Raw genomic sequence first — 11,599 nt, forward strand, 5'->3', positions numbered from 1 at the left:
TGTGCGCGCGCGCGTTTTTGTGACATGAGGACACAAATTTGTATAATGATATGGGTATGACATTGGGATTACAAGGAGAAGGTGATTTATGAGGACATTACCCCATGTCCCCATATTTCAAAAGGCTTATAAATCATACAGAATGAGTTTTTTTGAGAAAGTAACAAACACGTGTGTGTGTGAGTGTGCACAATTCACAAAAACAAACCTGTGTGTGTGTGTGTGTGTGTTTTATTTATATACACGGCCATTCAAAAGTTTGGGTTTGTGGATCCTGTGCTCAAGAGACATTTTTTATTTTTATTACCAATGTTGAAAAATATATTTTTGTGAATTAAAAAATAAATACAAAGTTTAAAAGAACAAACATTTGTTTGAAATAAAAATCTTTTGTAACATTCTAAATGTATTTACTGTCACTTTTGAACAATTTAATGCATTTTTGCTGAATAAAAGTATTAATTTCTTTAAAAAAATAAATCATACTGACCCCAAACTTTTTGATGATAAGTGTATGTTTAATGACAGGCCATTATTCTAAAGTGTTACCAAATAATTTCCACTTGTCTTTACAGGTTTTTCTAAATTACTGAAAATAAATTATTTAAAAAAACATTTTCTTAACTTGACTTGGTTTTTGTGTTTTTTTGTAGACAACAGTCATAAAATTATAATTCCAGCTGTAATTAAAAACTGTTCTTTGCATTTTCAGGCCCTGATTTTGACCGTGTTAGCTTGTATACGAATGCAGTGCCGCTACTACCGAGCCAGACCATTAACAAAGGAGCTCCTAGCAAGAGACCCTTATTCCATCCGCGGTGTGCGCAAGCTGATCGATGGCTGTGCTTTCCGCATATATGGACACTGGGTCAAGAAAGGGGAGCAACAGAACCGAGCTGCTCTATTCCAGAACACAGCTAAAATCATTCTACTGGGCCTTGAAGACCTTGAAAACTAAAGGTCATATTTTTGTTTCTGAAGATATTCCTCGTCTGTCTATTTACAGTTGTATTTTTTTTGTCTTTCTTTTTTTTTTTAAGTTAGGGACTGATAGCCTGCCTGTCCAAAAGGTGCACAAAACACAAATAGTTATAGATTATCTTTAAAAGTGGGATGGTGCTTTTTGATTTTAACAACATGCCATGTGACCTCATTTTAACCACTCACTGTGGATTTTATGTTTTTAAAATTTAAGTTTTATCACAAACATATTGGTGGTATCATCTGATATTGCTTATTATATGGACCAGCTTGATATGAAGAGATAAGTTAAAAAAAAAAAATTACTCGGATTTACAATTACCTAACGGAGCTTGTCTCCTGTTCAGGCTCTCTAGCCTTTGATTGTTTTTGACACAAAGCAGATTCTGTTTGAATGTATTATCATTCTTATACTTCGAAAACAATTCCAGGATGTTGAAGACTAAACCATAAATGGACAAGGAACATTTAACGATGTGGAGTGGACTTTAAGACTTTCAATACAAGGGATAACATACTTGAAACATAGCATTACAGTTGTGTAACCCTACTGAGAGTTGTTTTGAAATCCATACAAAATTGTGTGTACAGGTTTTATTCATTTTTATTTTTGAAATATGTTTTACCACTAACCATTCATCATGAAGGTACTGTACTAATTCTAAACAGGTACACATATATGAATAATATATGCAATTACTGTTTTTGTGTGTTTTTGCTTTTGAAATGAGTGGTTTCCAAAAGTAAAGACGTGGGGCATATTTTCTTACTTCTTAACTTTTATGTTGGTCTCCAGTTTACTAATGGCATCATTAAGCTGATCAGCACTGTCCTGGAGCCGTTGCTGTAGCTGAGAGGTCAAACGCATCACTTCATCCCTTACTTCCTTTTGAACTATGGTCCTAAGCTCAGAATTCAGAGAAGACCCTTGTGGAAAAAAACGTACAGTTATTTTATTTGTTGTATGTAGTGAGTATTGCATATTAGAGCATGCAGTCTGGCATAAATAATATGTAATCGCTGTTTTAAAAATCTGGTCCACTTGTCTTTACAGGTTTTCTAAATTACTAAAATAAATTCTAAATTAAAAAAAAAAACAGCAAAACATTTTTTTTGTTGCCTGAATGTCTTTGTGTTTTGTCGACAATAGCATTCATGTATAATTCGACTCCACTAATTTTATTGAAATTTTCTATTTGTAATTATTTTATATATTAAATTCTCTCCCTGTTAGATGTTTTAAAAACAAAAAATATATATAAAAAATACTAAATGATTACATTTTTCTTTTATAATAATTTGTCAAACAGGAGTTGAAATGGATGATCTTATACATTGAGTTGTTCTAACAAATATAGATCTTTAGAGCTAATGGCTTGTGCATGCTTGCTAGTTTGTTTTTGGAGCTGTCATATTTACGTAAAGAATTAAATTAAACCTTTTGACAAGCTGTAATATATTAAGTACCTTGTTTGAGACTCTCTGTCTCTGTGGTCTTCATTTCTAGTGCAGCACTTTGTTGAACTTCTCCATCCTTTTCTGTCTCCCTCTCAGTTTGTCTTTCACCATCTGCAACACTTTCTTTGAACAACAATTGTATATGGTTTCAGTTCTCAGTTGTATGCTAAAGATATATTTTATTTAATCAAGTGTGCATTACTGTACCAGACTGGGAAGTTTTCTCTACATTTGTGTTCTCAAGTATTCCAATATATGACAAGGATATATCCAACTGTACCTTTACCATGCAAGAGAAAGAAGTCATAAAGTTAACACAACATTCCTGTTAACATAAATTAGAAATTAATACTTAAATTGAATACAGTATTTGGCCTGACCAATTTAAAGCCTCATACATACCTCTGGGGTAAAAATGCATTTGTATAAAAAATAATGTCTCATATATGTGTTGATGAAATAGAAGAAAATTTGTGTCACTTGCTCCGAGCTGAAAAGGTCAATACTGAAAGGAGGCCTCTGTGTTTAATAGGGGAAAGAACAAAAAGAGGATTGAGTACAAAACCTTTTGCTATGTGTGGTTTCTAAAACTTATGTCTAAGAAGATATTAGATCTACACTACTGTTCAAAAGTTTGGGGTTTGTACAATTTTTTTTATGTTCCTGAAAGATGTCTTTCATGCTTTTGTTTGTTTTAAAATACAGTAAAAACAGCAATATTGTGAAATACTATTACAATAAAAAATGTTTTCTATTTTAATAGATTTTAAAATGTATGCCATATGATGGCAAAACTGAATTTTACTTCAGTCTTCAGTGTCACATGATCTTTATATATATATATATTATTATAAAATTCTGATTTGGTGCCCAAAAAAACATTTCTTATTATTATTATTGATGATAAAAATGGTTGTTTGGCTTAATATATTTAACATATTTTATCTAATAATATGTTTATATTTAACATATTTATTGATGAATAGAAAGAACAGTGTTTATTTGAAACAAATTTTTGTGTAACATTATAAACATATTTTATCAATTTGATCAAAATGTGTCCTTGCTGAATAGATGTATTAGTGTCTTGCAAACAAAATCTTACTGACCCCAGATTTTTGAACAGTAGTGTATGTACATACCCTGACTGAATGGCAAAGCAGAAGTTCACTGCGATAGGTCATACAGTGATCTGTGTTATTGAGGGGTGTTTCTGAAAAGTTGACAAGAAAGAATGTTTATATTTTCTTGTATAAAATTATATCGATACAGTTAACTCTTTATTAACACGAGTACTATGGGTGCATCACCTGTGTTAAACTGATGTACAGTTTTGATAATGGAGATGAGTACAGACGTCTGTTCCCTGTTAAAATGTTGCTCTTTGCAGAACAGCACTAGATTGGTGTACAACTCAAGTAGTACTCTCTGCTTTGGCTGAGCCGCATCAGAGGCCAATAATGCACGGCACAAAATCCTAGAGGAGAAGCAGACTGTGCATTCATGTAATACCTGCAATGTTCTGAACCTCATGCATCAATTATTATTAGAGCCGTTCCACAGCACCTTTTCATCTTTGTAAATATGACAAAATGAACGTGCTTGTTATGTATTTCAGGGTCGCATTGCTATAAAAGGGTCTAACAGATTTTTAGAAATGTGTTTTGGTCTAGCTTAGACATTTATACTAATTCTTCATTATAATTTGGTTATTTATTCAGTTGCAGGGAAATTAGCAGGTTGCTTAATAATATAAAAATAAAGAGTTAAAGTTTTATTAACCCACTGCTTAGTAAGGGATTGAAAGTTTGAAAGGTTTAAAGAGGGTGTCTGTGTTTAACTGTTGAATTTTATAATGTCACTAATTGATGTATTATATAACATGATAGACTATTTAAAACTAACAAATTGGGATGGAATGTTTAAAATAATAATAACACAAATACTCATTTAATATACATTTGTTAGGCAACATAAAGCTTACAATATAAAGGTAAACCTTTCGATCTCTGGTATGGAATTGCTCTTCTCAGTCTCTTCCATATCACTGTGTTTCAGATCTGTCCTAGAAAGGCAATCAACAAGAGTTTAAGGGTATTTGTGTCTGAATATGTTCAAACTGAACTGGATTTGGTTTGGGACCTACCAAACAGCACTCGTGCCTTTGGAGGCTGGGGAACCTAAAAAGAATTAACAAAAAAGGATCAAATATTCTTGAAATTACTATTTATCACTGATCTCTAGATGTATAGCGTTTACCCTAATGTTCTCGAATGGCTTCATTTCTCTCCCTGGCAGTCTGAAAACGACGCTATAAAATATTGATCTAAACCACCTGTATGTGTTGCATCGTATCCTAGCAACTGATTTTTTTTTCTGAAAAACATCCACCAACCACTGATAAGCGCCAAGAAAACTTCACACGAGGGTGCACGCTATGGTTTTATTATTATTTTTTTTATTAAATTAAACAATAAAAAATAGGAATAAAATGTAATTATTGTCTTTATTACATGTGTTTTCTACGAATCAAGGAATAAATTAATTTGAAAGAAAACGTTTGAGAACTTTTATTTTCACCCTGCGATTTAGTGGAAGTGACGTAATGTATCCGACCAGCACGAAAGAGTGCACAACAATCAAGTTATTCAAATCGCTCAATCGAGCAAATACATCTGTGATTACAACAAATGTCCAAAAAGGTATGAGTGCTACAAACAAAAACGTTTCAACCATAGACTGTATAAAAACAGGTCTATACACGCACACTTTTATTTTGATAGACAATATTTTTTCCTGTAGTGTCAGTGTTCACACATTCTACTGTTCTTCCTGTGTTCCGGCCGAAGTGGAGGTTTGTTTGTGGGTGCAAAGAAAATCACTAAAACAAACATATTTGAATATACATTTGTAACAGTGAGGTTGCTAAAACGTTGTCGTACTGCTTATGACATATAGTTATAACACACTGTAATTTGTACTATAAAAAGGCCTATGTTTTGACGGTTGTAGCTCGCTAGCTATGCTTTACCTAGCATTGAAGCTAACCTCACTTAAAGCGCTATGGTTGCTTGAAATGAATGAAGAAAATAATATTTTATTCTAAAAAATATGTGATAGGATTCAAATGACTGTTAAAGCGTCTTTTATTGTTGGTGTCATTATAAAAAAAAGCCTAAAATAAATAAAAATTAGATCGTCGTCGTTAGCCAGCATTGATATATCAGTAAATCTCAAATTCGTGAGTTAAGTGACAGTTGTTTCTGTTTAAATCATATCATTATCGTTCACCATTTAGTTATGTTAAGGGAGAACAGATTAATATCTTGACTATGTAAAGGCAATTTTAGGCCACTTCGGTGAATATTATATATGCAAAATCTCTTTACAGTGTCTTGTTTGATAATATTAGTACTGATCGTCTTACTTAAAGTGATAGTGAATCCCAAAATGAAATGTTCAATCATTTACTCACCCTCATGTTATTCCAAATAACGTGCTTTTCTGTAGAACACAAAAGGAAATGTTGTGTTTAGAAGTGGCAATGTCAGCCATCATTTACTTTAAATGTAAATGGACTATCGTTTTTTCCACACAATGAAATTATTACTGAGGCTGTCATTGTGCCTAACACCTCTGTTTGTGTTCCACAAAAGAGTAAGTCACACAGGTTTGTAACAACATGAGCGTGAGTAAATGATGATAGTTTTAAAAGGTTTAATAATGCTATCTATCTGCCTATAATTTGTGATTAAGGTCTTAATGATATAATAGTAATCTGTTTAAAGTTGAGTTTAACACTACGTGAATTTTGTAGGGAAGCATGTCTGCCACAGGGGGTGGGAAGCGCCCCTCAGGAGGGGATAGTCCACCTGACCCTCCTGAAAAAAAGCTGAAGAAAGAGGAGAAGACTACCACTACGCTCATCGAGCCCATCCGCATTGGAGGAGTTTCTTCTACGGTTTGTTTAATGTTGCTATCATGACTTTTTTCTATCACTTTTGATCAATTTATTGCATCCTTGCTGAAGAAAAGTATTAATTTCTTTTAAAAACCAATTTTAGAGTCCCCAAACTTGTCAACGTTAGTATTTCTGTCACAATCTTGAAAACCTTTGTAGACAAGATTGACTTCTCCACATTGTCTGTTGAAGCTTCTGTAATTTTGCCCCATATTGTCTTTTGCAGGAGGAGATGGACATGAAGGTTATTCAGTTCAAGAACAAGAAGCTCTGCGAACGGCTTGAACAGAGGCAGGCTTTGGAGGATGAGTTGAGGGAGAAGATTGAGAAGCTGGAGAAGAGGCAGGCAACTGATGACACCACCCTGCTTATTGTCAACCGCTGCTGGACTCAGGTTCGCCACTATTCTATTGCTTTAGCACATAAAATGAGTAGCAAAACAAAAATATTTGAACTCTCTGTTCTCACAGCTTGAGGAAAATATCCATGAACTGCTCCAACGCGTGGAGCCTAAGGATGCCCCGGCACCAGTCCAGACCCCTGCCACCCCTCCTGTTCCAGACGTCCCTGTTCCTGCTGCAGCCTCATCATCTGCTCCTGAACCTTCTGCTCCTTTGCCAGCTCCAATAGAAGGTGAGGATGGCCTCCCCCAGCCTCCACTTTCAGCTGAGGTGGTGGAAGAAGAAAAAAAGCAACAACCAGTGCAAGAAAAGGAACAGACACAGGAGCAAGAGCAGCAACAGCAACTTCCTGACTCTGAGGAGAAGCCGGCTGTTGAAGCAGTGGAGGATGGAATTTCTGGTAAACATGCGAGGAGTTAGACTCCAATACACTATGTGCATATATATCTACAAATATGTAAAATAAAGCATTTTTAAAATTGTACAAAAGGTTGTTTACGTGCTAAAAATGAAACTGTCAGTCAAACAACAAAAGCATGCTGTAGATTGAGTACAACAGGGTTTTTATATCATGTTGATATTTATTGTTTATTTAGTTATCCTATTAACCCTGTAAAAGCCTACTGTTTCATATTGATATGCACTTTTTCAAAACCTCTAAATTATCAACATTATCAAAACTTGTTGAAAAAAACAGTTGCACTCAATCTACTGCATGCTTCTGTTGTCTGATTGATAATTCATTCTTTTTTAGCAAGTAAAAGGCCTTTTTACAATTCTAAAAATGTCCTCTTTAAGGTCATGGTAGATGTGTCTTTTTGCTGTGAAATTTGTACTATTTTTTATGAACTAAACATTAGAATAACTTTTATATTGTTAGTAATATTTCAGGATGAAATTAGAATTCCATTTTATCTTTTTATGTCTGCAACAAATTGCATGTTTTTGCTCAGGGTCTCTGAATAAAATTGAGGTGTCTTTTTTCCTCCTTGACCTTGAGTATGAATTCTTTATCCTCATATTATCATATTTTATAAGCCATAAAAAATCCTAACGTATCAAATCTGATACTCAAGAAACAACACGTGCAAATTATTTTAGATTTGAAGAAATTATTAGATTTTTCTGATTAGTATTTCACATTTCAGTCTTTACAGCAGGGGTCACCAAACTTAGTCCTAGAGGGCCGGTGTCCTGGAGAGTTTAGTTCCAACCCTAATCAAACACACCTGAACCAGCTAATCAAGGTCTTACTAGGTATGCGTGAAACTTCCAGTCAGGTGTGTTGAGGCAAGTTGGAGCTAAACTCTGCAGGACACCGACCCTCCAGGACCGAGTTTGGTGACTCCTGCTTTGCAGGTTTAATAAAAGATCAAAATTGAAATGTAAAACATTAATACATCTTGTGTCTGTTAGCTGCTAGACCATACTGAACCTGTTCATAGCAGCTTTTACAATTCACATTCATATTGTTTTTGGTCTTTTTTTTTTTTTTAAGCCCCTCCACCACCTCTCAGCGAGAGTGCAAAGGCTTTCCTGGCCACTCTGGATAACAGCAGTGAGGAGGAGCTCACACTGCAGCTACAGGACAGGATGCAGTTCAGCAAGGGTGCTGTGGCCTGCATGGTCTGCATATTTGACCGTCTGCATACCACCATTGATGAGCTGTGTACCCGAGTGCAGTCAGCTGGTAAAATAAGAATGAATTTTGTGTGATTCTCAAAGCACAAACTGTTTATTATAGAAAAAAAGCATCTCTAAACGTTTTAGTTTGATCACTGTCTGAACAAACACTACACTAAACTTTTGCACTTTGTACTTCTCAGTTTGTGAGGATGATAGTCAGCGAGAGACACAAACCACAAACCGCACACTTCTAGAGGAACATAATCGACTGCAAGATCTTGCCTACTCCCTTCAAGGGAAACACCACAAAATGTCATTGGAGGTATCTGTTTACCTAGTTTTGTTTGACCTTATTCTATTTATATTTATTAAATGTTACACTACCGTTCAAAAGTTTGGGATCAGTGTTTTAAAGAAATTAAAAAGTTTCAGCAAGGACACATTAAATTGATTAAAAGTAAAGGCTTTGTTACAGTAACATTCTGTTTCAAATAAGTGGTGTTTTTGTTTCAACTTTCTATTCATCAAAGACTCCTGAAAAAAAAATGTATCATGGTTTCCATAAAAATATTGCACCGTACTACTCAGCATTGAATCATACTAAGAAATGTTTATTTGAATATTTGAATGACTTGTGAACGATCATGTGACTCTAAGGACTGGAGTAATTGCTTGGTGAGCATATGAGACTTTTAAATTCATTAAAAAACCTTACCAATCCCAAACATTTGATTGGGAGTGTATATAAAAACCTTTTTTTTTAAGCATCAGTATAAAACTGCCTATAACAGTTTGAAAGATGTGTATCTTGTACCCTGAGCTGTCCTTAAGACCAGTCTTTGCTTCCACAGTATAATGAACTGATTGACAAAGTTACAAGTTCAGAGACTAAAGTGTCTGAGATGGAAACAGCTGTGGAGGATCTGCAGTGGGACATAGAAAAACTTCGTAAGAGAGAGCAGAAGCTGAATAAACACCTAGCAGAAGCTCTGGAGCAGGTCAGCTTTTCCTTCGTCTCAGAAATAAAACATATATTTTCAGTTTTCATGCAATGTATTTCTTTTGCAATTCATCATCATCATAGTAATTATGTGTTGTTTGCATGTCTATCAGTAATTCCTTTAAGAAAGGAAATTGTACTGCAGGATTTTATACTACAAATATTGTAATTTACTGTAGACACAGTGAACCAGAGAAACATACAGGCAAAACATACAGTAATTTGATACAATATTATAATGCAGTGATGTTAATCTGTTTGTGGTTTGAATATGGGGAGTATTAATAACAATTTTTTTATGTATTTTTTTTGTGTTGATTTCTTGAATGTGTATTCATTTTTTTTTTTCCCAAATCAGCTTAATACCGGTTACCATGCCACTGGCAGTTCAGGTGGATTACCAGGTGGTCAAATCACACTAAGTATACAGAAGGTAAAGTGTGAAACAGCGGTATTTTAGTATTATCTGTATGCTACTATAGTATTTATTAATATTTTGAATTAGCTTTTTTTTTTCCATTCTTTTAAAGTAATTTTATGTGCTATTTGTCATTTTTGTTAGCTTTTAGTTTTAAGTATTTAGCTTTCATTTAATTTTAAGTTTTAGGTTTAGTAATTGTAGTACTTAAGCTTAGTTCAGTTAGTTGCCAAGGCAATATTTTTCATTTCCATTTAATATTTTAAAGTACTTCAAAAATGGTTACCTAAAACAATTTTTAAAAATTTCTATATGTAGTTTTACAAAAATATTTGTTTATTGGAATGATGTAGACCTGATTCCAATCTGTCATTGTACATCAGTTTGTCCAATATGTCTTACTCTACTCTCAGTTTGAGTCTCTGAATGCCGAACTGGAGCAGAACCAGGAACTTGCCAACAGCCGCATGGCAGAGCTTGAGAAACTGCAGCAAGAGCTACAGGAAGCTGTTCGGGAGAGCGAGAAATTAAAGGTGTTAGAGTTTACTGACAGTACAACATCATCTCAAACTTCCCAGTAATGACCCCATTGCATTATTTGATGAGAATAGTTTTCTTTCGTGTCTCAACGTATTTCCTGTTGAAGCAGGAAGCTGGGTGAGGGCATATCAAAGGGATTTTATTTTTCATGACGCATTACCTGACCTCTGTATCTCTTTGTAGATGGATCTGAGGAATATACCAGAGGATGTGTTGAAGGAGACGCCAGAGTACAAGTGCCTCCAATCACAGTTCTCTCTGCTGTACAATGAGTCTCTAAGTGTGAAGACCCAGCTGGATGAAGCCAGAGCTCTCCTGCTTACAGCCAAAAACGCTCACCTGCGGCAGATAGAGCACATGGAAGTAAGAGAGATGACAGGACAGAAATGATTGCTTATAGTTATATCTGAGTATGTTTTTCTGAGTGTTTGAATGTCATTCTCTCTGTTTGTAGAGTGATGAGTTGTCTCTTCAGAAAAAGTTACGCACTGAGGTCATCCAGCTAGAGGACACGCTGGCCCAGGTGCGCAAGGAATATGAAATGCTACGGATCGAGTTTGAACAGAATCTTGCAGCTAATGAGCAAGCAGGTAGCATCACACATACAAGTGATTTTATTTTATCCGTTTTGGTTGTCATGCCCTTAGGGTTAGGTGGGATTCCTTAGTGGTGAATCCCAAGGCCCATTTCTTTTACAGTAACCATGGCTGCAGCAAGGAAATCTGTGGGGGTGGTGTATCCTGTTATCACTTCTCTTCTTCATTGTTTTGGCTGGGGTTTACGTTTTACTAAGCATCATAAACCAAGACGTTTGCCACTGTTATTTGAATGACTATAAGCATCACTATCTCTCTCTTGGCTTTTTCTTTAAATATTTCCCCTCTCATTCACTTCAGGCCCAATAAACAGAGAAATGAGACATTTAATCAGCAGTCTTCAAAACCATAATCATCAGCTGAAAGGTGACGTGCAGAGATATAAGAGGAAACTTCGTGAGACACAGATGGAAATAAACAAGGTATTGCTAATGCTGGTCTCCATTGACAGTTTTTTTTATTTCCCACGATAACAGAAATTTAAGATGGAAACATTCGATCACAATGATTACATACATACAGTGCACAGCATAAATGAGTACACCCCCTCTAAAACTTAACAAATTCAGCAATTACTCTTTACTTAGAAGACATGTTAGGGTTCTTTGGAGATGTAAT

General features: G+C 34.9%; 3 protein-coding genes across 5 annotated transcripts in view; 2 read left to right on the forward strand and 1 right to left on the reverse strand.

The window, feature by feature from the left end:
* Nucleotides 1-976, forward strand: part of LOC107677866 (phosphorylase b kinase gamma catalytic chain, liver/testis isoform-like) — a 3,825-nt gene extending 2,849 nt beyond the window's left edge. Inside the window, exon 10 of the mRNA XM_016472927.1 lies at nucleotides 713-976. Within this exon, the coding sequence (XP_016328413.1) occupies nucleotides 713-958 (246 nt within the window). The 3' untranslated portion in view covers nucleotides 959-976. The remainder of the gene's footprint in view (nucleotides 1-712) is intronic.
* A 748-nt stretch (nucleotides 977-1,724) lies between these two features.
* LOC107677867 (coiled-coil domain-containing protein 189-like) lies at nucleotides 1,725-5,114 on the reverse strand. The gene is made up of 10 exons (XM_016472928.1): nucleotides 5,107-5,114; nucleotides 4,699-4,750; nucleotides 4,591-4,619; nucleotides 4,439-4,504; nucleotides 3,750-3,916; nucleotides 3,582-3,652; nucleotides 2,842-2,958; nucleotides 2,647-2,719; nucleotides 2,449-2,562; nucleotides 1,725-1,908 (listed from the first exon to the last, which is right to left on the reverse strand). Exons 1-10 carry the CDS (start codon nucleotides 5,112-5,114, stop codon nucleotides 1,748-1,750), a joined length of 858 nt encoding a protein of 285 aa, XP_016328414.1. The 3' UTR covers nucleotides 1,725-1,747.
* LOC107677883 (E3 ubiquitin-protein ligase BRE1B-like) overlaps nucleotides 5,040-11,599 on the forward strand; it is a 12,086-nt gene continuing 5,526 nt past the window's right edge. The window contains exons 1-12 of one of the 3 annotated variants that reach the window (XM_016472948.1): nucleotides 5,040-5,141; nucleotides 6,257-6,400; nucleotides 6,627-6,794; nucleotides 6,871-7,201; nucleotides 8,300-8,491; nucleotides 8,628-8,749; nucleotides 9,279-9,425; nucleotides 9,786-9,860; nucleotides 10,259-10,378; nucleotides 10,569-10,748; nucleotides 10,840-10,975; nucleotides 11,282-11,403. In XM_016472948.1, the coding sequence (XP_016328434.1) occupies nucleotides 5,130-5,141; nucleotides 6,257-6,400; nucleotides 6,627-6,794; nucleotides 6,871-7,201; nucleotides 8,300-8,491; nucleotides 8,628-8,749; nucleotides 9,279-9,425; nucleotides 9,786-9,860; nucleotides 10,259-10,378; nucleotides 10,569-10,748; nucleotides 10,840-10,975; nucleotides 11,282-11,403 (1,749 nt within the window). In that variant the 5' untranslated portion in view covers nucleotides 5,040-5,129. Of the gene's footprint in view, nucleotides 5,142-5,226; nucleotides 5,302-6,256; nucleotides 6,401-6,626; nucleotides 6,795-6,870; nucleotides 7,202-8,299; nucleotides 8,492-8,627; nucleotides 8,750-9,278; nucleotides 9,426-9,785; nucleotides 9,861-10,258; nucleotides 10,379-10,568; nucleotides 10,749-10,839; nucleotides 10,976-11,281; nucleotides 11,404-11,599 lie in introns of those variants that run through there. The other 2 variants (XM_016472949.1, XM_016472950.1) reach the window with 2 other exon arrangements.

This window comes from Sinocyclocheilus anshuiensis, unplaced genomic scaffold (genome assembly GCF_001515605.1).
Source record: "Sinocyclocheilus anshuiensis isolate Anshui unplaced genomic scaffold, SAMN03320099.WGS_v1.1 scaffold1302, whole genome shotgun sequence".
Lineage (NCBI taxonomy): Eukaryota > Metazoa > Chordata > Actinopteri > Cypriniformes > Cyprinidae > Sinocyclocheilus > Sinocyclocheilus anshuiensis.